At 41.9% G+C, this 26,379-nt stretch overlaps 1 protein-coding gene across 3 annotated transcripts in view; it reads right to left on the reverse strand.

Annotated features, from left to right (window-relative positions):
• Positions 1–545: 545 nt before the first annotated feature.
• The window catches only part of GPR19 (G protein-coupled receptor 19), a 41,742-nt gene continuing 15,908 nt past the window's right edge, over positions 546–26,379 (reverse strand). For 2 of the 3 annotated variants that reach the window (XM_002822951.6, XM_054526856.2), the window contains one exon: positions 546–8,205. In XM_002822951.6, the coding sequence (XP_002822997.3) occupies positions 6,936–8,183 (1,248 nt within the window). In that variant the 5' untranslated portion in view covers positions 8,184–8,205 and the 3' untranslated portion in view covers positions 546–6,935. Of the gene's footprint in view, positions 8,206–11,013; positions 11,513–26,379 lie in introns of all 3 variants that reach the window. The other variant, XM_054526857.2, reaches the window with a different exon arrangement.

A 26,379-nucleotide genomic window follows, 5' to 3' on the forward strand; every position in this document is an offset into this window, starting at 1 on the left:
AAGCCCCAAAACAAAACAAAACAAGACAGATTAGCCGGACATGGTGGTGTGCAACTGTAGTCCCAGCTACTATATTTGGAGGGCAGAGGCAGGAGGATCATTTGAACATGGGAGGTTGAGGCTGCAGGGAGCTGAGATTGTGTCACTGTACTCCAGCCAGTCTGGGTGACAAAGTGAGACCCTGTCTCCAAAAAATAAACAAACAAAGGCTGCAGCATCAAATCTTGCCTGCTGGCCTTCCCCACAGATTTCAACCTTGCCAGCAGCACCCATAATTGCATGAACCAGTTCCTAAGAGTAACTCTCCATCCATCCATCATCTATGCATATTTCCTATTGGTTCCGTTTCTCTGGAGAACCCTAATATGGGTAAGTTCTGTTATTTCCCCCATTTTAATCATGGAGAAGGCGGGGTCTGAGAATAATTTGCTTAAATAGCTGGTAAGCAGAACCTGGACATGGACCCAAAAAGTTTGACTCCAGAGCCCTTGAAAATAACCATTATACTATTCTGTAACTAAGGACAACTGTGCTGGCTGCCTATCTCACTGGAGTTTTGTACCTATTTTTTTTTTTTTTCTGATTTGTAAAGGGTCATTCAAGTGCAGTGCATCTGCTTAGAGAACCAGGTAGCATGGAAGTGAAATGACCCTTGACTGATGAGCAGAGACCCATCCGTTCTTCTCAGCTGTTGTGCTGCCATCCTCCCCACCATGCAACTCTTCACAGCTACTATTTTGTTGTCCAGCGGTCTGTGCTATGGTCTTATTGTCCTTCCTGAGCAAGCATAGTCAGGGTCCTACTGGCCAAATGTACAGTAGTCTTTTAAAGGAGACTGTTCTTTGGAAGATACTGCAGGGAAGCAGAATAGAGAGGATTCATTCAGAATTCCCCTCAAGGAGTTTGAATCTATATCTAGGGGTTGTGGGTAAATAACTGGGAACTGCCTTCCTGACTGCCTGCTGGGAACCAGCCTATGTTCCCAGACCTCCAGACCTGCATCATAATCCTCAAACCAGATGCATGCGAACTCCTCGCTGCAGAGCCCAGCATTTGTTGGAGGTCTTTCTTCTGTGGAACTAAACTCACACATTCTTCAAATTATTGGTGAATCCAAATTGCATAACCCTACACATAGAACTTAATTAGGGTTCACAGAGTCTGTAAAGCAATTCTTTTAAAGAGGCTTCTTCTGGCCAGGCCAGTGGCTCACACCTGTAATCTCAGCACTTTGGGAGGCCAAAGCAGAAGGATCATTGAGGCCAGGAGTTCAAGATTACCCTGGGCAGCAAAGCAAGATTCTGTCTCTACTAAAAAATAAAAAAAATATATATATAAAAGAGGCTTCTTCTGAGAAAGAAAACATAGAGCTCTTGAAGTGTTCAATTGTGCAAAAAAGTTCAGAATGGCCCAGATTGTAGGGGCTTACTTTAAAATAAATTTAACTGCCTACTTACCAGCAGCACATGAACATTCACTTGTAGGGAAACTCTAGATACACTGCTATGAAAAAGTCCATGAATTCTCTGAGTCAATGATGAAAAGAGCGGAAAAGGAAAAGACAGGCCCTGGCAAGTGTGGGTGGCACTAATGCCAGCCTGGTGGTCTGATGGAGTTTTTGAAAATGATCGCATTTGTAAAATGGGTTTAAAACAATATTTTGACTAGTGATTTCATGTCTGAAAAGGGTATTATTTTGGAATTTCCTCCAGTGTTTAAATGCTTTGTGTTTTGAACACACTGATTGATTACTTAATCTACAGCTGCTTCTGGGTGCTCAGCAATTTTCCCTGTCTTGTTGCTATGAGACGAGGACTTCCCTGAATTCGCCAGTGTGACAGGCATCGTGAAGAGGTGGTGGGCTCTGCCCACAAGTCACAGTGCCATCAAGCGGTCATTCTGGAAAACTGTTAGAGGAAGTCGGTTTGTTTCCACTGTTCTCTAATTACGGCACTCTAAGGTCATCATTTTCACAGATGAATTAGCAGGTTAAATGAACAGTGAAGGCTTATGTATTCCTTTCATATTCTCCTGCACACAGTTTGGATTTTTAAAAATCGAATACATCCAGCCTGGCCAACATGGTGAAACCCCGTCTCTACTAGAAATACAAAAAAATTAGCAGGGCGTGGTGGCACGGGGCCTGTAATCCCAGCTACTCAGGAGGCTGAGGCAGGAGAATCACTTGAACCTGGGAGGCAGAGGTTGCAGTGAGCCAAGATGAGTGCAGTGGCAGATCTCAGCTGCAACCTCAGCCTCCTGGGTAGCTGGGACTACAGGCACACGCACCACACCCGGCTAATTGTAGAGATGAGGGGTATCACTATGTTGCCCAGGCTGGTCTCAAGCTCCTGGGCTCAAGTGATCTGCCTGCCTGGCCTCCCAGAGTGCTGAGGAATAAATAAAACTAATGTATTAAAAAATAAATGAATCAGGTCGGGCACTGTGGCTCACGCCTGTAATCCCAGCACTTTGGGAGGCCAAGGTGGGTGGATCATGAGGTCAGGAGTTCGAGAACAGCCTGGCCAATATGGTGAAACCCCGTCTCTATTAAAAATACAAAAATTAGCTGGGCATGGTGACGCACACCTGTAGTCCCAGCTGCTTGGGAGGCTGAGGCAGGAGGATTGCTTGAACCCAGGAGGCGGTGGTTGCAGTGAGCTGAGATTGCACCACTGCACTCCAGCCTGGGCGACAGAGTGAGACTCCATCTTGAATAATAAAAAATAAATAAATAAATAAATAAAGCCACAGCAAGCCAAATGGCAAAGTTGAAAGAAAGTTGAGGCCGGGCGCGGTGGCTCACGCCTGTAATCCCAGCACTTTGGGAGGCCGAGGCGGGCGGATCACGAGGTCAGGAGATCGAGAACATCCTGGCTAACACGATAAAACTCCGTCTCTACTAAAATAAAAAAAATACAAAAAATTAGCCGGGCGTGGTGGCGGGCGCCAGTAGTCCCAGCTACTCAGGAGGCTGAGGCAGGAGAATGGCGTGAATCTGGGAGGCGGAGCTTGCAGTGAGCCGAGATCGCGCCACTGCACTCCAGCCTGGGGGACAGAGCGAGACTCCGTCTCAAAAAAAAAAAAAAAAAAAGTTTAACTGGTGGGTAGGGGACATTGTGGGTTAGCCCTAACTTTACCTCTCTTGGTCTCAATTTCCGCTTCTAACTAATGAAGGGCTTGGGCTAGGTCTCCCAACATCCCTTCTGCTCTAAAAGTGTCTAATTCCTTGCTTCTTTTACATATGGTTTTTAGAGGAGCATAACCTGGAAGCGGATTCTGGTCAGGTCTCCCCAGCTGAGCTTGGTTATGTGACTTCAGAGTGAGCTTGTGCAAATAGCAGCAAAGATGGAAGGGCAGAAGAGGGTCTGTGCCCACAGGGGGAGGTGAGATTGCCAGCAGTCTCTGGTAAACGACTCCACTCCCCACATGCTTGGTGGAGATAGGCCTCCACCAAGGATAAAATTGTCATTCCTGAGGGAAAAGTCTGGCCCGGGGTATCAGCTCCGGGCATGGGGGCTAAGCCTGTGATGAAAGGCTCACAGGCAAGCGCATCTGTGCAGGATGTGCTTATTGGCTCAGCAGCAGGCTGGACATTAATGTATTCGATGAAGATGAGAAGAAAGGGAGAATTCAAATTCCACTCAAAGGATGCATCCCTGTCCCTTCCCTCCTCACCGACGGTTTCTGAGAACCTGGAGCCAGGTAGGAGAACTGCCTCGACTGTGGAGCCTGCTTCCCACTGTTGCCTTTCTTGGACTCCTGTTTGAAGGGCCACATGAATCTGGGTGTGTGGTGCAGCTCATTGTCTCCCTGCGGCTTAATTCTGATTCTTGTGGAGTAAATGTGAGGTGTAGTGAATGCTGTTCTTGTGTTGCGGGACTTAAGCAAATTTTCATCAATCTGTGCATTATGTAAAGCCTCTTCCAAATTCAGGATCAAGAGAAACACCAGGAATGCTGAATATTAAGCTAAACGAAAATACAGTGAATTACCAAAACCCTGAGAGAACATAGCTGAATTAATACAGGTCACGAGACTTTGGGGCTCTCTTGATTGTGACTTAATACTCTTAATTTGTCATTATTTGGGGGATTAAAAAATACCTTCTGGCTGGGATGGTGGTTCGTGTTGTAATACCAGCACTTTGGGATGCTGAGGCGGGTGGATCACTTGAAGCCAGGAGTTTGAGACCAGCCTGGCCAACATGGGAAAACACTGTCTCTACTAAAAATACAAAAATTAGTTGGGTGTGATGGCTGTAGGCCCAGCTGCTTGGGAGGCTAAGGCATGAGAATTGCTTGAACCGGGGAGATGGAGGTTGCAGTGAGATGAGATCGTGCCACTGCACCCCAGCCTGGGTGATAGAGCGAGACTCTGTCTCAAAAAGAAAAAAAAAACAAACTGTTTACACAAGAGCTTGTATCACATTGTCTCACTGAATATCCACCTACTGTAGTAAACTCCCAGAACATTAGACACAATAGAGCTTAGAAATCACCTAGTGTAATTCTTTTCAGTTTAAACCGAGACCTATAAATATATAAAAACAAAATGGAAATAAATTAAACTTTTCACACTGTAACTTGAAAAAAATAATATTTCACTTAAAAAGACAAAAAAATAAAACTACAGCAGGGGTCTCTTCTATATTTTAACAAGTCTGAACCATGAAATTCAAGGGCTAAGTGAGGTAAATATCTGGCACATTTTGTTGTTTTAGAGCCATTTGCTGATGGGATAAGAATGTGAGGAGGACGGGAAAAGGGAGAAAGAAAAATATGATATATTATTTCTATCTTTGGAATCTGCAATTGAACAAAGCATCTCAACTTAAAAACATCAGCTCTGTAAATGTTTTGTAGATTAAATATTTTGTTATTCTTTGTCCCAAATATCAAAACATAATCTTGTCTCATTCCCCTGTGTCTGGGCAGTAGGAAGGTACAAGTTTCCCTCCTTATTGCAAACATTCCGCAGCACAAGTCCAAGAACCTAGCTACAGCCAAGGAACAGGTGAAGGCCAGCTCATTACATTTCAACTAGACCCTTTTTAAGAATCACCAGTGAATCTTAAATTCAGCTGATTTTTTAAAATTGAAAATAAAAAAGAGGCCAGGTGCGGTGGCTTACGCCTGTAATCCCAGCACTTTGGGAGGCCGAGGCAGGCAGATCTCCTAAGGTCAGGAGTTCGAGACCAGCCTGGCCAACATGGTGAAACCCTGTCTCTATTAAAAATACAAAAATTAGCTTGGCGTGGTGGTGGGTGCCTGTAATCCCAGCTACTTGGGAGGCTGAGGTGGGAGAATCACTTGAACTCGGGAGGCAGAGGTTGCAGTGAGCCAAGATCATGCCATTGCACTCCAGCCTGGACAACAGAGTGAGAATCCGTCTCAAAAAAAAAAAAAAAATTAAAAAAAAGAAAAAAGAATGGCCAAATTCTCTTAGACCTTGGACTTCCACCAAGGCCGTGGTCAGGAGGCCCTTCAAGGCCTGGATGGGTTTGGCGCCTCGTGTTGTCTAGGGAGACATCTGAAATGTCAAGGAAAGAGCAACAGACAGACACGCGGTTAGAGGCTCGAGTTTGAATACCAGCTCTGTCACATTCCAACTTGGGCAGGTCACATAACTATTGAGTTCCAGTTTGCTCATCTATAAAAGGGATGATAATAAATATATCACGGAATTGTTGGGAGGATAAAGGAGATAATGCATGTAGAATTGCTGAACAACTGGAGTTATTATTTGCAGCTCTTGTTAACTAGGGCGTGAAAATGCATACCAGTCTTGTCTGTAAACCCTTTATTGTTTAAATAAAAACATTTTTTAAATGTGCTGGCTGGTCCTCGATTTGAAATCATGGAGATCTGGGAACCAGAGGAAAAAAATTCCCTAGTTATCACAGGCAAAGAAGGGTTTGAGGTTGGGCGGGGTATGGCGCTATGCCCTGGAGAGAGATGAGGGAGAACAGGCTCTGGCTAGAGAAATGGCCTCCAGTTTCTAGGAGAATGAGGAAGGCAGCCCTTGCCCTTGCTGTCCTGGTGTATAGGGGTAGGGCTGGGCAGCTGAAAGTCTCGGCTTGAATTGCAGATCACAGAGAAATACCGTCTGTCATTTCTGTCTTTGGCATTTTTTAGATATGCTAGCAACAGCACCTGCTCATTTACTTGTATATAACTCAAAAATGGGAGGTGAATGTCCTAGACACAGCCTAGATGGGACACAGGTGTGAGGAAAACATTGCATTGACTTTGCATTTTTCAAGGCTTCATCAGCTGCTTAGATTAAGGAAGGATAAAAACAAGAGAAAGAGCAAGAGAAATTAAGCAACTCGTATGCTGTCTTCCCCTAAGAATCCTGATTAAAATCCAACCACAGAAGGCTTGCCAGCAAGTTCCAATATACGGCGTGCTTTCCATAGCAGATCTGGCTAGTGGTTACTTGGAGGAAGGTAACGTGACAACCTATACAATATTAACTCATCCTAAATGTTGCTTAGTGAAAGAAATATAAATCTCTGAGATAGGGGATTTCATTTGGAACTGAAGCCCATAGTTATAAAAATTCAGTAAGGAGGAGAAAAAGAAAACAAAATAAAACTGGATTGAATCATTAATCAAAGACTGTGTGTATGGCTTAGGTTTAAGTGTTCGAACCAACAGTAAATAGTAAGAAAGCATTTTCTTTTTTATACATGTAACTAATATATTAATAGTAAAAGGACTGTTGGCTATAGCTCAAAGTGAACGCTTTTCCTAAAACATAAAAAGCAAGTAAAATAAAACCCACAAAAACTACAATAAACAAATGAATGCATTTTACAAAATAAAACATTTCCCTTGGAAAGTTGAGTGAAAGCAAATATGTAAATAGCTTCTGTTTTTATAGTTAAAGCTTTTTAATCTCTGGTGCATAACAATTGAAAGAATGAGAACTTAGACAAAAGTATTTGGTGGATTTGAGTTAATGGGCCAAGCAAGCTTTTTTTCCTTGGCTTCTCTGTCAAATGAGTCATAGATCGAGTCTTTGGTAATAGTTTTGGCCATGGAAGGGATTTCTGAAATGCCAACGTAGTTTTTTTTGGCCATCCTTGAACTGGTTGTGATAGTATAGGCATTGCTTCGGTAACATTTCATAGAGGACATGCAAAAAGTCTCTTTCATCCCTCTCCGAAAATTGGCATTATAAATTGAATACAGAGTAGGTTTAGAGGCTGAAGAACTAAAGGATATCCATGTGATAGCTGTGAAAACAAGGGAACTCTTCTTATAGTCTTGTTCATGGGGGTGCCATAGCTGAGCTACATGAAAAGGCAGCCAGGAGAGCAAAAATAACAGATTTAAAATGAGGAACATCTTGATAGTTTTCACTTTTGTCCGAGGGACAATGTTCATTGTCCTCCTCACTGTTCGGCCGTCTGTGCCTATTCTCCAAATATATTTTATGACCTTTTGGTAAAATAAAATTATGAGGACAGATGGAATCACAAAGCCCACCAAGAAGTGGACGACAGTGTAGGCAGTGCCTTCCCAAGAGGAAGGGAGGAAATAGTTACAATGACCATCCCAGTTGGAGCCATAGAAAAACAGCACAGGGGTCACAAAGGCTGCATCAAAGATCCATGATGCTGCAATCATTTTCTTGGCTTTTTCTCTGGACACCTTGAAGCTCAGAGGATAGACAATGGTGTAGAACCGGTCTATGCAGATGGAGAGGAGAACGTAGATCTGGACACCTGGAGTGAGATATTGAAAATATCGCACAACTTTGCACATTGCACTACCAAGCGTCCACCTTCCAGTGGTGAACTGGAGCAGGACGAAAGGCGTGCTGGCAACGCTGATGAGAAGGTCAGCACATGCCATGGAGACCACAAAGTAGTTGGTGGTAGACTGAGTCCTCCTACTCCTATGGATGACCAAACAAACCAGGGAATTGCCGAAGATAGAAAACAACCACACAATCCCAAAGAAGATGCTGGCTGTGGCCACTTCCCCGGGTTTCAGCACATAGTGAAGGTCTGTTTGGTTGCTCATCCAACTGTGCTCCTCACTTAATTCCATCAGGTATTGGCTTGGCAGAGGTGTGGCTGTTTCAGTGCAGCTGCGGTTTTGGAGGGGCACCAGAAGTGTAGGAATAATCAAATGTGGCTTGCTGTTATCCATTCTGTGAGCAAAAACCATATTCACTTTTTTTCTCTTAATTCTGGATGGGGAAAAGAAGAATGAGGCCTCCTGTTAAAAAGGTGTCATACAGATTGGTTATGATTACTCAGGCTAACGATCTTATTTGACATTTAGATTGATTGTCATTTGTCTTTGTGTAGGACTTGAGCGTTGGCAGGAAAACATAACTACTATCCGGAAAAAAATTCTGGCCCCCACTTTGTTTTCATTTTAGGAGCTGTTTCAGCAGATCCCAGCTCAGGCTCTCTCCGGCCTCACCTTCTCTTGACCCTTAGTCATACCAACGTCCACTCCTACACATATCCTTGTTCCCTTCACTCATCAGGGATCACAGAAGATTAGGGATCTCAAATCTGGCTCATGGTAAGGGTGTTACCACCAACTGAAGATCTGCTGGAATTCTGGGCAAGTATGTGAGAAGTTCCTAATTGTCATAAGGTTGCAAGAGAGGAAAGCTTGGGCAGATGAAAACACACAGATTTTGGCTATGGAAGTAGCTAACAGCAGTCTGTGAATGTAGACTGGCTAGCTACTGGGAAGGATGCTGTCCTTACTTAGTGTAGATTTTCCGTCACAGAAGGATTATGGTAACACATGAAGCAGTCAACACTGCTACATGAGCCAGAAATAGCTTCTAATTTAATGACATCTGAAAATAGCTTGCTTCTTCTAAAAGATGATACAGTTCATGCACTAATAGCTTGCCACCTACCAGTGACATATATTTTGATGCTATTCTGTTGTTATTGTTTCATAAAATACTGACTGAAGAACATACAAGATGGCCTGTAAGAAATGTAACCAGGTTACAGGAGACCTTATGGCAGTCAGGTGATTAAAAACAACAAAAAAATGTAACTGTTAGCTAAGCACAGTGGGGAACACCTAAAGTCCCAGCTACTCAGAAGGCTGAGGCAGGAGGATCACTTGGGTCCACAAGTTTGAATCTAGCCTGGGCAACATAGCAAGACCCTATCTCAAAAAAAAAAGTAACTTAAAATTACTAAGCACTTTTTAAAAGCTTATAGATCTTAGATACAAAAGAATATTTTAAAGTTTAGCCTTTATTTTGTACTTTTTGTATTATTCAGTGAGAAAAAAAGTCACACTTTTTAAATAGGCAAAAAGATTAAATACTTGTGAGTCATTCAATTAAAATTGAGGTGATTTTGCTCACAGATTATAAAGGCTTAATTTGGTCTGAATCCAGGAAACAAAAAGAGAAACAGTAGCAATTTAATCCATAATAACCATAATAATTATGGTTATTAAGGATAAACATTAATATTTTCAAAAATGTGCCCACTAAAAGTAAAAGCCCATGTGGGGTTACAGCCACCATTTTGCTGAGATTCCATCTGGCCTGTGGCACAAGGGGATGTGGCTCCAGCAACAGGGTTTTCTAGTAGTCACTAGTTTCTTTCTTCGTGGGCTCCTGTGTCTGCACCTCACAAAGAAACATTTCTCAAGTGACAGTCAGGATTAAATAATAGTTCATAATGAAAGAACGGTTCTTAATGACTAACATTTTCTTTTTTTTTGAGACGGAGTCTCGCTCTGTCCCCCGGGCTGGTGTGCAGTGGCACCATCTCTGCTCAATGCAACCTCCACCTCCCCGGTTCAAGAGATTCTTGTGTCTCAGCCTCTCGAGTAGTTGGGACTAGAGGCGCGTGCCACCATGCCTGGCTAATTTTGTATTTTTAGTAGAGACCGGGTTTCCCCATGTTGTCCAGGCTGGTCTTGAACTCCTGACCTCAAGTGATTCTCCCGCCTCGGCCTCCCAAAGTGCTGGGATTACGGGCATAGCAACTGCGCCCAGCTCTCATTTTTTCTTTGAAGGATTTTTGTACTAATTTGTGGTAGAGAAAGAAGTGTTAATATATATAATCTTCACCAAAAAGACATATTCAATACCAGTCTAGTGCTCAAGGCAATAAACTCAATGCCTGTTCTATTTAGGCTTTTTTGTCCATGAGGCAACCTTACTTAAGAAAGCTTAAGTAAGATAATTAAAATTTAAAAATTAAAAAAAAAAATTTTTTTGCTCACCACACAGAAAGCAAAAATAATTAAACATTTTGACTACTAAAAGATCTTTAAGCATGCTGGGAAAATGATAGCCAATGGTAAGAATAGCAACCATACACTTTCCATATAAGAAATCAGGGCTGGGCGCGGTGGTTCACGCCGGTAATCCCAGCACTTTGGGAGGCCGAGGCGGGCAAATCACGAGGTCAGGAGATACAACTAAAAATACAAAAAATTAGCTGGGCGTGGTGGTGGGCGCCTGTAGTCCCAGCTATCCGGGAGGCTGAGGCAGGAGAATGGCGTGAGCCCGGGAGGCGGAGCTTGCAGTGAGCCGAGATCGCGCCACTGCACTCCAGCCTGGGGCACAAAGCCAGATTCCGTCTCAAAAAAAAAAAAGAAAAAAGAAAACAAAGATACGTAAGGCCCATAAAATAAGCAGTGTGCCCTATTATAACTCAATTTGATAATAATTATAATTCACTACTAAGAACAGAACTTTGTACAAGGAGCTAAGTAAGAGAAAAATAGGGACCCAGTTTTGCCGGGTAAGGGGAAGAAAAGGAAAGGCTTCACAGAAGAGGTAAACTTTGAGCTGGGAGCTTAGAGGATGAATAGGACTTTTTCAGGAAGACAAGTGAGTAAAACATTCCAGGGGAGAGAGAGAGCATGTGGATTGAATTTTGGGGTCATTTTTCTGGGTTGATCTTTTTTGGGGCCCTTTCCCCCTCAGAAACATAGTTTCCTTCAGACCATGCCTCCCAGAGTACATAGTTTCTAAATGCCCTACAATCAAACTGACCTAAATTTTTCCCCTGGTTACGATGAGAGGTTATATTTTCTGCATTCATGGGCAGAAATGCGGTCAGACAGTGGATAAGAACATTAGCATATCCAGAATGGTTGTGGTACCCTTGTTCATACAGCATCTTGTTAGTCCTTTACTGCAGCATTTTCCAAGTTTGTTTTTCTCTAGCTTAGCAATACAGCAGATTGGAGTCTCCCAGGCAGCCTTAAAAAATATTGATGCCTGAGTCCCAGCTTCAGGGATTTTAATTCAATTGCTCTGGAGTGCAGCCTGGGTTGCACTCAGTCGGATGTTTCAAAGTTCCCAGGTGATCCTGAGTGTAGCCAAGATTAAGAATCTCTGCTTTAGAAATACCTCCATGTTTCTGTCTTCTCCAATAAACTATGGACTCCAGTAGGGAGACGGGGATGTTATTCTTTTTCTCCATGCTCTACAGCTTCCACTGAAGTTCTTTACATTAATAATTGCTTATTAGATGTTTACTAAATTGGATCTGTAAGGACAGAGAACTGAAATAAATGACTCTTACTCTATGTGCCTCTGCTAGGAGAATTAAATGCAGATAGAAAATCACTATATATTCTCAGAGAGCTGAAACATTGGGGATTATGGTGATAGAGGAAAACACGACTCCTGATAAAAGCAGGGCAGGTGAAACTGAAGCTACCAGGTCAACTGCTATATGAAACAGATATCTCATCTAAGGGAAAGCCAAGGTAATTTAGGTGTCCTCAGACAGGTTCTTGCACTTTCCTCCCAGAAAAAAGGTCTGCCATATTATAACTAAATTCTAGGGTCCCAAAGTAAAGTTTCAGAAAGGCCTCCCCTGCTCCATTAATTTAGATAAAAATATATTTTCAAGGGGGTGTTTCTGAAATATAAGATCTGGTTAATTAGTAATTCTGTTCAGAGCCATCCATATGCAGTAATTTTAGGAGTGACAAGAAAGGCTTCTTCACCTCTTTCCTGTTCAACCTATCTCTTCCCAGCCAGTTCTGAGACTGCCATTTGACATACTCCCTTGGCTGAGGTATTGAAGGTCCTTATTTATCTCTACCTGTATATGATCTAAAAGAGGAATCATTCATTTATCCTATTATCTACTTCTCATCCATCCAGGCTTTAAGGTTAATACACGAGTGGGGAAAATGGTAGATGGGTTGTCATAGCACAGAACTGGGGGCCAGGCATGGTGGCTCATACCTGTAACCCTAGCACTTTGGGAGGCTGAGGTGGGCAGATCACCTGAGGTCAGGAGTTCAAGACCAGTCTGGCCAATACAGCAAAACACCGTCTCTACTAAAAATACATAAATTAGCCAGGCGTGGTGGCATGTGCCTGTAGTCCCAGCTACATGGGAGGCTGAGGCAGGAGAATCGCTTGAGCCCGGGAGGCAGAGGTTGCAATGAGCTGAGATCACGCTACTGCACTCCAGCCTGGGTGAGAGTGAGACTCTGCATCTCAATTAAAAAAAAAAAAAAAAGAACTGGGGACTGTCTGGGCAGACCCCTGTAATGATGGGATCCTGGGGCACCTGGGAGGAGAATGTACCCTATCACTTTGCTTTGTAATTTTTATTTTGCATGTTTGTCTCCCCCATTAGGTTATGAGTTCCTTGAGGATAAGGACTGTGTCTTTACTTCTATATCCCTGGGGCACATAACTATTAAAAAAGGTTTAACGAATATATGAATGGGTGGATATGTTAGTAAAAATCATCCAATACTTGAAAATAAGGGAAAAAAGGACATATCCTCTTAAGATCGTGCTGGGACATTCTTAAATGGGTCTCTCTCTCTGGGAGACTGTACCTGTGCTTGACTTTGCTATTTAATATTTGACTAGAGCTGAGACACTGTGAAGATATTTATATGTTAACTTGTAGATTTCTCTCTAGCAGAAAATAATAACCCCAAAGGTTATGGACTTACTGCCCTCTAGGACATTAGCCAGTTTAGTGTTTACCTAGCAATCTTATGCTGAAATTCTTTTTAAAAAATGCCTATAAAGATGCATTCTTCAAATGCTCTTGGAACCAGCTTTATTATCTCATTGGTTCCTTCGGTATTATGTTAATAAATCTTTAACATATGTTCATCCAATATTTGTAAAAGTCATGATTCTAACTTTTTGAAAATCATACTTTGTTGGATGGAATGGATGGATGAATGACTGGAAGCTAATAAGAGGGAGCAGAGGACCACAGAGAGGAATGGGGCATGGATGACAAACTTTGCTTCACAATTCTGCATCAACTGTTGGATAGGTTTTTTAGTTAGTCTATTTTTTAAGTCTAAAAATACCCTAACAACTAACTTTTTCTCCTCTTGAGATTATAAAGATTCACAAACATTCTCACAAGGTATAAAGACCATTTTTATTTCTTGAGATTTGTTTAAAAATTTAATGTCAAACAAGAATTTTTATAATGTTGATTTTTTACATGATTTGGTTGGAAAAAAAACAGAAACATTTTCTGTAGAATGGGAAGTATCTGCTGGACCTACGTGGATACATATGGCTATTTACTAATGAGCAGTAAGATTACAATCATGACAGTAGTTATAGCATTAATACTACCAAGAGTTAATACTTATTTTTGTTCTTACTGTGTGCCAGGCACTTTATATGTGTAACCCCTCAAAGTAGGTAAAATTACTGGCCTTGTTTTACAAATGAAAAAAAGCTGAAGTTCTTCCCCAAAGTCATACCGTTGGAAAGTGGTCACTCCAAAGCCCTTGCTCTTAACTACCATCAGGGTTTCCTGACCAGTGAGACCACAGATGGCTGGATCTGAATTCAGAGAGTCAAATTGGCTGTACATGGGTAAGTCTTTCTTGACTATTCATTCAAACAGAGGAATACGAAGTTATTCCCTATAGCCTCTTGCCTACCCACAGATAAATCTGTTCAATATGCTAGCTCAGAAATATGTGACATAGTGAACAGTTTAAAAAAATGATCACTCCCACAATGTACTGCACAGAAGCTTAGCATCAAAAGTGCGGCAGACATGCTGGCCTGGAGAAAGAGCCTTTCTTCAGAATAAAGAATGTGAGAGTATTGGCATTTCAACATGCTGCATAATTAACTGTTGCCTTTTAAACAGAATGAAAGCAGAATTCTAGACTTCAATTTGAATCAAAGTGAGGAAAAAATTTGATCAATTGTATTATCCCAAGTAGGAAATTATCTTTTAAAATTTTAGTTGTTTAAATTCAGGAAATACCACGGTACGGAGATTCTAAGGTAAACCCTTCATTGTTGTGTAGGCTTGATTTGTTTACATGTGAAAATGAGAAATGCCTGTAACACTAGTGGGCTGGGACTGGCTTACATAGGGAACCCTGAGCCAACTGTATATACATTTCTTCCCAACTCCAGGCTCAAAGACATCATGTTGGTATCATGAAGCAGCCATGGTAGCAGTATGGCAAACACCAAAAATTGAAGTTTTGTTTTTTTCCCCCCTCTGCAGAGCCAGTTGTTAAACATTTACCCGCACACCACTTCCAGTAGGGCAGGGCTTTCAGGGCAGCCTATCCTAAGTCCTGAACTTACACACATTGCTGAACTTAAAAATGGCTCAGGAGGCCACACAAGCTCTTCTGAAGCTTCCTAAGTGACTCTCTTGCTGTGTGGCCTTGAGATAAGACTCTGGTATATGTGTGCTTGTGTGTGTTTTATAGAGATGAGGTCTTGCTATGTTGTCCAAGCTGGTCTTGAACTCCTGGGCTCAAGCAATCCTCCTGCCTTGGCCTCCCAAAGTGCTGGGATTATAGGTGTGAACCACCATGCCCAGCTGAGATAAGACTCTGATATGAACATTAGGTGATTTTATAAAACTACATAAGGCTAGGTAGCCAGCAGCATGAGTGTGGTGGGGTAACAGGAAAATCAGAGAGGGTGAGATATGTTCTTACAATGTCGACTCAGATGAGGTTGCTAGATAAAATACAGGATGCCCAGGTAAATGTGAATTTCAGATAAATAACAAATAATTTTTTAGTAAAAGTATGTCCCATGCAATATCCCATGCAACATGTTACTGGTGTCCTGTATTTTTATTTGTTAAATCTGGCAAACCTATACCCAGAATGTAATCTTCTGCTAAAAAATCTCATCTTTTAAATCTCACAGTGTAGGCATACTGCAAAGTAGATATGTATGTAGGCTTTGAACTCAGTTGCATCCTATTCCTGTCACTCACTCACTAGCTGGGGTGACCTTGGGCAAGTTACCTAACCCTCTTGAGCTCCAGTTTTCTTCTGAAAAATGAGGATAGTCACTTCCTATCTCATTTGATTATTATAACTAGATGAGAGAATATACACAGGACTTAGATGAGTTAATACATGTGCATCTGACTGGTATGAGGAAAACAACAGGTGTTATTTTTATATACAGTTCTACAAAGCACCTAGTTCTGTGTCTGGAACATAGCAACTGCTTCAAAAATTAGTCTTTTAAACCATATGACAAACAAATTTTAGTAACCATATTACACATCACATACTGTAGTATTTAGTAACCATATTACACATCACGTGCTATAGTAATAATACTAACATTGGTCACATAATTTAGCTTTGTCAAGGGTAAATGGCTATTGTGAAGGGGCCTGGGTACCTAATCATCATTTACAACAATGTTTTTAAGGGGGAAATCATTGAAGCCAAATAAATAAAAACATTTTCTCCAAGTGGGGGATGATTTTATGTGACATGTTGTCCAGATCAAACTTTTTAAGATATCCTGCATCAAAATACATAATACAACTGAATTGAATATGCCTTTTTCAAAAGCCCATAGAATCCATTCTGCTTAAATTATTTCCATTAGAGGCTGGGTGTGTAATCTCAGCACTTTGGGAGGCCGAGGTGGGCAGATCATCTGAGGTCAGGTGTTCAAGACCAGACAGGCCAACATGGTGAAACCCCATCTCTACTAAAAATACAAAAAAAAAAAAAAAAAAAAAAAAAAAACTTTGCCGGGTGTGGCGGCTGGTGCCTGTAAATCCCAGCTACTAGGGAGGCTGAGGCAGGAGAATTGCTTGAACCAGGGAGGCAGAGGTTGCAGTGAGCTGAGATCACACCACTGCACTCCAACCCAGACAACAGAGTGAGACTCCCTCTCAAAAAAAAAAAAAAATTATTTCCATTAGATATTTTGAATAATTGCAAAAGAACCTCACATCAATGAAAACAGAGCTTCTTTCCACCACCTGAGACTCCTGGTGCCACAAGCTTACAGGCCTGGAATGTTCTCTACTGGTCTTTTTCCTTTCCTCCTCTTATATAATATATACAAGTATTCCTCCATAATAATCCAGCTCTGTACCTTTCAAACTGTTTCCTAACTGGCATCAAGCAGTTTCTCAAGCTCAGACTGGGTATATTTTCTTTTTGTTTGGAAACTGGATATGCTTTCATGGGAACATAATTTTTTTTTAAACAGAGCTGTTTTCAAAACAGCTTCTTCTAACTTCACAAAATAGCTTAAAACAACCATGAACATTCCTGGCTCAGAAATGCTGCCTATGTAGATTTAAGGGACTATTACTCTCCTATCACATTTGCCTCTTTCTTTATCCTTCACATGAATTCAAAAAATCAACCTCTCTCACAATTACAGCATCATCCTTTTAAAGTCAAGATCCCTATTAAAATATAAATGTTTCTTAAAGACTGGTTGTACATTTTTTTTCAGTTTTATATTTTTATCAGTAGATTAGTGATCTCTGAGACCCATTCATTCTATCTCCGAAATCTACGATTAGTGAAAATGAAAACAGAAGAGATGCCAAAAGCAAAAGCCATGAGGACCATCAGTAACTGAGAGAATTAAGATGGGGTGTCATTATGAGAAGGGCTGGGTGAAGGGTGAAAGGTGAAGTTGAAGAAGATAAACTTCACCTCCTTGACAGTTTTGTGAAGGAATGGATAACCACTGGGTAGATACCCTACCCAAAGGAATAAAACAGAAAGGAGACTGAGCCTTACCCCACATGAAGGTTTATGTTGTCCACAGGCTGCAGTCCTCCCCTAATTCCTTGTAAACAATGTTGCATGAAAAAAATGTTAGGTCATGTTGGCATCTCTTTGGGGGTGACCACCCCCACGGATGTATAAAGAATACTATCTAATATTTCTCTTCCCAACTGCTGCTTAGTAGCTTAGTAGAGTTCCGTGTATACAGGACACAGCTGCAGGTTTAATACTGAACTTCCCTACCCCGCTACATTCACAAAAAATCTGTAAAGTAAGATACAATGTAAAAGAAACAAGTGCAAAAAAATTTCACCCTGGCGGGGTGTGGTGACTCATGCCTATAATCTCAGCACTTGGGGAAGCCGAGGTGGGTGAATCACTTGAGGTTAGGAGTTTGAGACCAGCCTGGCCAACATGGTGAAACCCCATCTCTACTAAAAATACACAAATTAGCCAGACGTGATGGTGGGTGCCTGTAATCCCAGTTATTTGGGAGGCTGAGGCAGGAGAATTGCTTGAACCCCGGAGGCGGAGGTTGCAATGAGCCAAGATTGTACTACTGTACTCCAGCCTGGGTAACAGAACAAGACTCCATCTCAAAAAAAAAAAAAAAAAAAAAAAAAAAATTCACCCTAAGAAACGACCATTTTGTTATGATGGCATATGCAAAATAGTCTTCAATCATAACACTTATCCATTTTTTTAAAAAATCACTTAGTGTGGCCAGAGTTGTGTTCATTGCTGGGGACACAGACATTATAATAACTAGACAGACAAGATCCCTGTTTTTATGGAGCTTACTTCTAACATGGGAAACAAATAATAAACAGCTAAACAAATAAAAATGTCAATAATTCAGAAATGATTAGTGCTATGTAGAAAAAGAAAGCAGAATGAGGGACCAAGAATTGATGGAAAATGGAATGGCAGATGGCTGGTTAGCTGGTTACCCAATGACCATTCCCAACTCCTCCCTCTCCTGCCTCTTACTTAAGAGGCTAAAAAGGTAAGATAATAATTTCCCCACCATGCCTTTCAGCTAGGTGTGGTCACATCAGTATAATCTTCTTCTGGCCAGAGACAAGAGAAAGTCTCCTGGCAGGGTGTTGGGAGATTCTTGGAAAAATGTTGCTTCCTTGATAAAAGGAAAGAGGTGTGTAGTGAGTATTCTCATGGGCCTGGCTGCCTCTCTGCTTCTTGCCACTGTAAACTGTCACATGAAGATGTCAGGGCACTGGATGGCACTGGGTGGTAACTGTCAGGGGAAGTCCGGAGACTCACCGAGACATAGTGCCCTGACACTGTGGTGCTGCTAGGACACTCACCTCCAGACTTACTAAGTAAGCAAACAATGTCTTTATGGCTTAAGCCACTTTGAGTTTTGTTACTCATCTCTGAAAGCAGCCTGACTGAAACAGGGTCTGGTTTTAGATGGTTAGAGAAAGGTTCTCTGAAGAGGTTATATGGCAGCTGAAACCCCAATGACAGGAAGCCCGCCATAACATTCAGGCAGAAGAAATGATGAGTGCAAAGACCCTGGTGTAGGAATGAGCTTGTTACGTGGCTACAGCATATGAATACCAAAGAAAATGATACCTGATATAACCGGAAAGGTGGGCAAAGGTAGGATCACACAGGGCATTGTAGGGCATGGTTTTATTCTATTGAAGGAAAATTCATTGCAGGTTTCAGGCAAAGGAGTGAAATGAATATGAGATGTTTTTTTTTTAACCCCCTCACCCAGATTTATGTTTTAAAAATATAACTTTAGTTGCTGTGTAGGTGGCCAAGAGTAGAAGCAGGGAGAATAGTTAACAGGCTATTACACCCAGCACTTTGGGAGACCGAGGCAGGTGGATCACTTGAGGTCAGGAGTTCGAGACCAGCCTGGCCAACATGGCAAAATCCTGTCTCTACTAAATATATAAAAATTAGCCCAGCATGGTGGTGAGCGCCTGTAATCCCAGCTACTCGAAAGGCTGAGGCAGAAGAATCGCTTGAACCCGGGAGGCGGAGGTTGCAGTGAGACGAGATCGCACCACTGCACTCCAGCCTGGGCGACAGACAGACTTTGTCTCAAAAAAAAAGGCTATTACAGCCTGGGCAACATAGTCAGACCCTATCTCTACCAAAAAAAACAAAAAAAGTAAAAATTTGCTGGTTGTGGTGGGAGGCTCCCAGCTACTTGGGAGGCTGAGGCAGGAGAACTGCTTGAGCCTAGGAGGTTGAGGCTGCAGTGAGCTGTGATGCTGTGATCACACCACTGCTGATGATGGTGGCTTAGACCAGGGTGATGCCAGTGTAGGTGGAGAAAAGTAGATGAATATTGAAAATATTATGGAGACAGAGCCAACAAGATTAGTTTATGTGTGATGGGGTTAGGGAATGGGGATGACCCCTAGTTTTGAGAGCCTGAGAGCAAGAGAGAAAAAGTTTAGGGAGCTTGAAATCAGTAATACTACTTTGCACAAGTTAAATTCCCAATAGATATCCATGTAGAGATATCAGTTGGCTATTGAATATGTACATTTGGAAAAATGTCTTTTGAAAACCTTTGCCCATTTGAATCAATTCATTCATCACTCCATAAATATACACTAAGATCATACTACACTCCAGAATGTACTATGTTAATAATTAGATATACAATGGTAAACCAAACTGTATCCCTACCCTCATGAAGATCTAGTGTAATTAGTTGTAGAGGGGTATAGAGTAGTAAACAGATAAGAAGAGGGACCAGGATGAGGCCTCTAGGAGGTATGATGGCTCCCACCTGATAGCTATCAAGGAAATAGGATCTTAGTCTTACAACCACAAGGCACTGGATTCTGCCAACAACCTGACTGAGCCTGGAAGGGCAGTAAACCTCAGAGCCTCTAAAAAGCATCACAGTCCTGCTAAGATCTTGATTTTAGCCCTGGGAGACTCTAAGCAGAGAACTCAGCCAAACCTACCCAGACTTCTGACATACAGAGCTGTGAGATAATCAACAGTGTTATCTTAAGCCACTAAATTTGTGTTAACTTGTTACAGCAGCAATAGAAACTAATTCAATGTAGCATTTGTTATATAATTGAATGTGAGTACTAAAATTCATACCAGTCATTCTATCAGCTTCTACTACCCTACTAGCATCTGAAATATTAGAAAACCAAAAATCTTAAAGAGTATAGTGCTTTCTACTTCACCTTACACATTGGGCTGGGGGCTAAGAAACCTGGGTTCTAATTCTGATTATAAGCACTGAACAAGTCAAGAGACTCCGGTCTTATTTTTATTTCAGCATAAGGACCTTAAGTAAATCAATCTCCCTGAACCTCTGCTTCCATGTCTACAATATGCACGTTGTTGGCCTAGATGATTTCTAAGGTCTTTTCAGCTCTATGAGCAAAAAGTGACAGGTGGACATTGTTATCTGAGATGAGCTCATTTAATTTATAACCCACCACTTTCATCTGGCAGAGATCTCATCCTGAGGGTGCATTTTAATGGGAGGAGAGGGAAGTTGTTTAGGGCTGCTGGGACCCAGCACTGAGAGTTTTTGATATCAAAGATCAGTAGCCAAAGGAAAGACGAATTTTACCTAGGGTCCAGCCCAGCTTTCCACAGTAATTATCCTAGATGTGTCAACAACTTCTTACTGAAGTTTCCTTACAAGAAGTGGTCTAGTCAAAGAGGACCTGCCACCTGTGTTTGCTTTCCATTCTATCTAATACCAAACCTCTCAGAGAAGAGACACATTTCTAGAACCCCTGAGTGTCCTCTGTCAGTTTTCTACATGTTTCTTCCCAGTATGAGGTCTTTCAAATTCTGAAGAAAACCATTTGGCCAAGGAATTTGCACCTCACTAAATTCAATTCACTTCAGCAAACATTTTTTGAACACCTGCTGTGTGCTCGTTGAGTTAGAGGGAACCAGTTGTTTTGGAGGTAAATGTTTGGTTTCATTTCTAAGTTCTGACTTCAGTATCAAGAGGCAAAGACTAGACTTATTAAAGTCAAAGCAAAGAACAATGAAGTAGTTGAGATTTACAGCTATTTGAAAAGAAGGTGAAGGACTTGTTAAGAAGCGAGTACAGGCACTGAGCAGGAAGTTACTAAGCATTGTTTCTCAGGAGCATTCACCTTCTGTCTCACATCTTATTCACATCAACATTCCGGGTAAATTTTGATCTGTACCACTGTCCTCAGTCAGGGTTTTCTAGAAAGCAACCTTCAAGTTTATGAAGCAGATGTTAATTTTTTTTTTTTTTTTTTTTTTTTGAGACAGTCTCGTTCTATCTCCCAGGCTGGAGTGCAGTAGTGTGATCTTGGCTGCTGCAACCTCTGCCTCCTGGGTTGAAGAGATTCTGGTGCCTCAGCCTCCCGAATGGCTGGGATTACAGGCATGTGCACCACGTGTAGCTAATTTTTGTATTTTTAGTAGACATGGAAAATGAAAAATGAAAGTCTTCCACTTACATTTGTATATTTGCTCTATTATTTGAGAATTTTCAATTCTGCGTTACACCATGTTGGCCAGGTTGGTCTTGAACTCCTGGCCTCAAGTGATCCACCCGCCTTGGCCTCCCAAAGTGCTGGGACTACAGGCGTGAGCCACTGCGCCTGGCTGCAGATGTTAAATTTAATATCGCATTAACGTGTATTTTTTCATGGACAAATTGTGACTATATGAAAACATGGCTGAACATGTATTTTCATATATTTCACATGGATAATATATATATTCAGTGCCATCTGTTGTTAGACAGTTTATAAATGATCATTTCTCAGTGCTTCTTAATTCAATCCTCTCTACATATCAGTAATGGTTGACTCAAATCACCTATGCTGGCTAGGCAGGGTGGCTCACGCCTGTAATCCCAGCACTTTGGGAGGCCGAGGTGAGTGGATCATCTGAGGTCAGGAATTCGAAACCAGCCTGACCAACATGGTGAAATCCCATCTTTACTAAAAATATAAAGATTAGCCGGGCATGGTGGTAGGCGCCTGTAATCTCAACTACTCAGGAGGCTGAGGCAGGAGAATTGCTTGAACCCGGGAGGCGGAGGTTGTGGTGAGCTGAGATCGCGCCACTGCATTCCAGCCTGGGTGACAGAATGAGACTCCGTCTCAAAAAAAAAAAAAAAAAAAAAAAAAATCACCTATGAAGCAATTTTCAACCTTTCTTCTTCAGAGACACATGACAAATGTGTTCATATGTGTGATATACCCCCATATATCCAGAATTATGTGCAATTCTAGGAGCTCGACCTGTAATTCCAACCCTTTAATCTCCATCTAAGAAATCATACTGAAAAAAACATTGTTATGTATATATCCTTAAATTTATTCCAATTAATTAAAAAAACAAACCAATGATTATTTATTAGTAAGCAGTTATTTGCAACATGCTCTGTTTAGGACATAGCAATATATTTTGACACCTTTGTTGATATGCATGGTCCTGATATGCCACAAGTATACACATGAAATCTAAATTCTTGAAGGCTAAGTAAGGTGCTTGGCACAGAGAACCAGAGAAAGGTAATAAGAGAGAAAAGCGCACTTATTCTCTCTACTGGGCAACTGTGAGCTTATAACTAGTTCTCTGAGTCTACTAAGAAGCATTTAATAAGAATCTACTAATGAGCACTTTTCTTCATCCATAAAGTCACTATTGACATTCCAGCAAAGTTTCACGGCCTGCACCCAAATTTGAAGATTTATTTCTCTTTGGATATAGAACAAAATAACTTTATGCGCATTTTATTTCACTTTATTTTACTTTATTGGGTTGGTGCAAAAAAAATTGCAGTTTTCCCATGAAAAGTCATGGCAAAAACTGCAATTACTTTTGCACCAACCTAATATTTTATTTTGAGACAGAGTCGCACTCTGTTACCCAGGCTGGAGTGCAGTGGTGTCATCTCAATTCACTACAGCCGCTGCCTCCTGGGTTGGAGAGATTCTTGTGCGTCAGCTTCCTGTGTAACTGGAATTACAGGTGCACGCCACCACGCCCAGCTAATTTTTGTATTTTTTGTAGAGATGAGGTTTTGCCATGTTGCCCCGTCTGTTCTCAAACTCCTGACCTTGAGTGATCTGCCCACCTCAGCCTCCCAAAGTACTGGGATTATAGACATGAACCACCGTGTCCGGCTCTTTATGTGCATTTTAAATATGAAAAGGCTATATAGTATGGTGGCTGAGAGCACAGGTTCTAGACTAGTGGTTCTCAATCAGAGATAATTCTGCCTCACAGTGAACATTTGGAAATGTCTAGAGACATTTTTGGTTGTCACATCTGGGAGAGGGAAGTGTTACTGACATCTGGTAGGTGGAAGCCAGGGATGCTGCTAAATATTCTACAATGGTTTGGGCACAGTGGCTCATGCTTGTAATCTCAGCATTTTAGGAGGCTAGGGTGGGAGGATCACTTAAAGCCAGAAGTTTAAGACAAGCCTGGGCAACATAGTGAGTCCCTGTCTCTATCAAAAAAAAAAAAAAAAAATTAGCCAGGTATGGTGGTGCACGCTTACAGTCCCAGCTCCTTGGAAGGTTGAGGTGGGACTATCATAGACCTAAAGGGAAAAAACTAACAAGCACAAGATAGGGTATGTTGGGCCCTAGGAGTGTGAACCTAGGAGTTTCATGCTGCAGTGAGCCATGATTGTACTACTGCACTCGAGGCTGGGTGACAGAGTGAGACCTTGTCTCTGGAAAAAAAAAAAAAAGCCCAGAACACTACAATGACAAGGACATTCCCCGACCCCCGCCACGACAAAGAATTATCTGGCCTCAAATGCCAATAGTGCTAAGGTTGAGAAAGCCTGCTCTAGAGTCAGCCTGCCTGGGGTTCAAGTCACTTATAATCTGTGTAGCTGTTGGTAAATTATTTTACATGTTTGTGCTTATTGAGTGTCTTCAACAATAAAATTAGAATAAATAATAACAATACTTACTTTATTGATTTTTTATGATAATAAAATAAATTACACAAGAAAGGAGCTAAGGACAATGTCTGGAACAAAGCAAGTGCTCAACAAATATTTGCTTTTGTTTTCATTATATGCATTGAAAAAAATTGAGAAGAAATACACCAACATTTTAACAGTGATTGTTTCTAGGTGGCAAGGTCACAACTGATTTTTATTTTCATTATCCTTTTATACTGCTTTGTATTTTCCAAATTTTCTAGAATGATATTTGTATTAATCTAATATCCAAAAACGTTTTAAAAGAATGCAGATAAAAGAACTTTACTTGTGATATAGTAAAAAGAGCACAGAATTAAAAAGACATGGATTCAGATCCTGACTCTACCTGCCATCTGTGGACATTGAACAGGTAAGTTAATCTCTTTGAGCTTCAGTTTCCTCAGCTAAAATTGGGGCTAATAATGCATATCATAGAGAGTTGCTATGAGAATTAAATATGACAGACATGCAGTGTCCGGGAGAGTATACTGAATGAAAGGAGATGACTGCTTTAAAGGTTTGGCCAAGGGAAAATGACTCCACAAACAGGGAAATATATTCATGATGGGAACTCCCCTTTTGCCTTTTATTTTTTGTTTTTTTGAGACAGGGTCTTGCTTTGTCACCCAGGCTGGAGTGCAGTGGAGCGATCACCGCTCACTGCACCCTCAACCTCCCAGGCCCATGCAATCTTCCTACCTCTGTCTCCCGAGGACCTGGGACCACAGGTGCGTGCCACCACACCCACCTATTTTTGTAGATCTCCCTATGATTTTTTTTTTTTTTTTTTTTTGAGACGGAGTCTTGCTCTGTTGCCCAGGCTGGAGAGCAGTAGCGCAATCTCGGCTCACTGCAACCTCCACCTCCCGGGTTCAAGCGATTCTCCTGCCTCAGCCTCCCGAGTAGCTGGGATTACAGGCACCTGCCACCATGCCCAGCTAATTTTTGTATTTTTAGTAGAGATGGGGTTCCAGCATGTTGGCCAGGCTGGCCTAGAACTCCGGACCTTAAGTGTTCTGCCCGCCTCAGCCTCCCAAACTGCTGGGATTACAGGCGTGAGCAACCATGTCTGGCCTAAGGTCTCCCTATGTTTAGGCTGGTCTCAAATTCCTGGGCTCAAGCAATCCTCCCGCCTTAGCCTCCCAAAGTGCTGGGATTACAGGCATGAGTCATGGCACTCAGCCTCCCTTTTTCTTTTTAAACTGTCCTCTCAGGGAGCACAACTCCCATGTCATCCAATTTTTTGCCTTGGCTGATGGAGAAGAAACTGCATCCACACTCTGGTCCTTCTCTCTCCTCTCCCCTCCCTACATACACCTTAGGAAGGGATGTGATCATTCCCCTGGCAGGTCCTGACTCATTTGGCAGGGTTTACTTGCAGGCAAGCTGTTGTGTCTGAAAGCAGGACCCAGGTATCACTTTCTCATATTCTTCACCCATGCTCATTGTCCCTCTTCTTATTTCTGCTTTCACCCCTCACCTCTAGGTGAAATCATACTTGGCAAGGCCTCTCCTCAAGGGGAAGCCTCTCCACTTTCTCTCCCTCTGTTCTATCCTCCCATTTAGCTGGTTGAGTAGGTTGCCCCCTTTTAGACTCAAGAGGGATGCGTAGGAAGCCCAGCTAGGTTTCCAGATCCATGCCTCATGTGTGTGCTAGCCCTGCTTATCTGAGAAGCCTTGCATGTGTGGGGGGCATGCAGCACTTGCCAGCTGGTTTGTGCTTCCATCAGGGCTGTTGTCTCTTTTGTGCAGCTCGCTCAGCAGGTAATGCTTGAGGTGAGCAGCATGAGCTGGTAGAATTCAAGGACCCACACTTTATCCACAACCCCTTAATGATTTAATTAGATGGAAAAATCATAGGTTATGTTTGTGTATATTATCAGGAGGGTGACTATTTTAAGCCTTACCATCTTGCTAACTTGAATTTAAATCCTGACCAAGCTTTCAAAATGCCCCAGGACAATCTTCTTCATTCACGACAATCTTCTTCAATCATGCCATGGTTTGAGAAAGGCAGTGTGACCCTAACCCACACTGACACTCAAGATCCCAGAGTTCCCTAGGAAATAGTCCTGCAGTCCTGTGAGCTTTCTATACTGAGTTCTAAGGACTGGGAGCCAGATTGGATTAGGAGAGAATTGCCTGGGGCAGGAGTTGACTTCTCAAGACATTCCCTCTCAAACTGCGTTGAACTGTTTCAACACTGGGAGATGGGACCACCCAAAACATCAGAGGAAAATAAGACTGTTAGGGGTGCTTCCATCTAGATATGAATGAAAATATCAGGAGAACTTCATTCTAAATGTAAATAAAAATGTCAGGGGGATTGGTGATCTCCAGGAAATAATTTATGTATACTTTCTAAACTGTAATTTGCAGCTGCTCCAGGGCCAGCCTAACTATATAAAC

This window comes from Pongo abelii, chromosome 10 (assembly GCF_028885655.2).
Source record: "Pongo abelii isolate AG06213 chromosome 10, NHGRI_mPonAbe1-v2.0_pri, whole genome shotgun sequence".
Lineage (NCBI taxonomy): Eukaryota > Metazoa > Chordata > Mammalia > Primates > Hominidae > Pongo > Pongo abelii.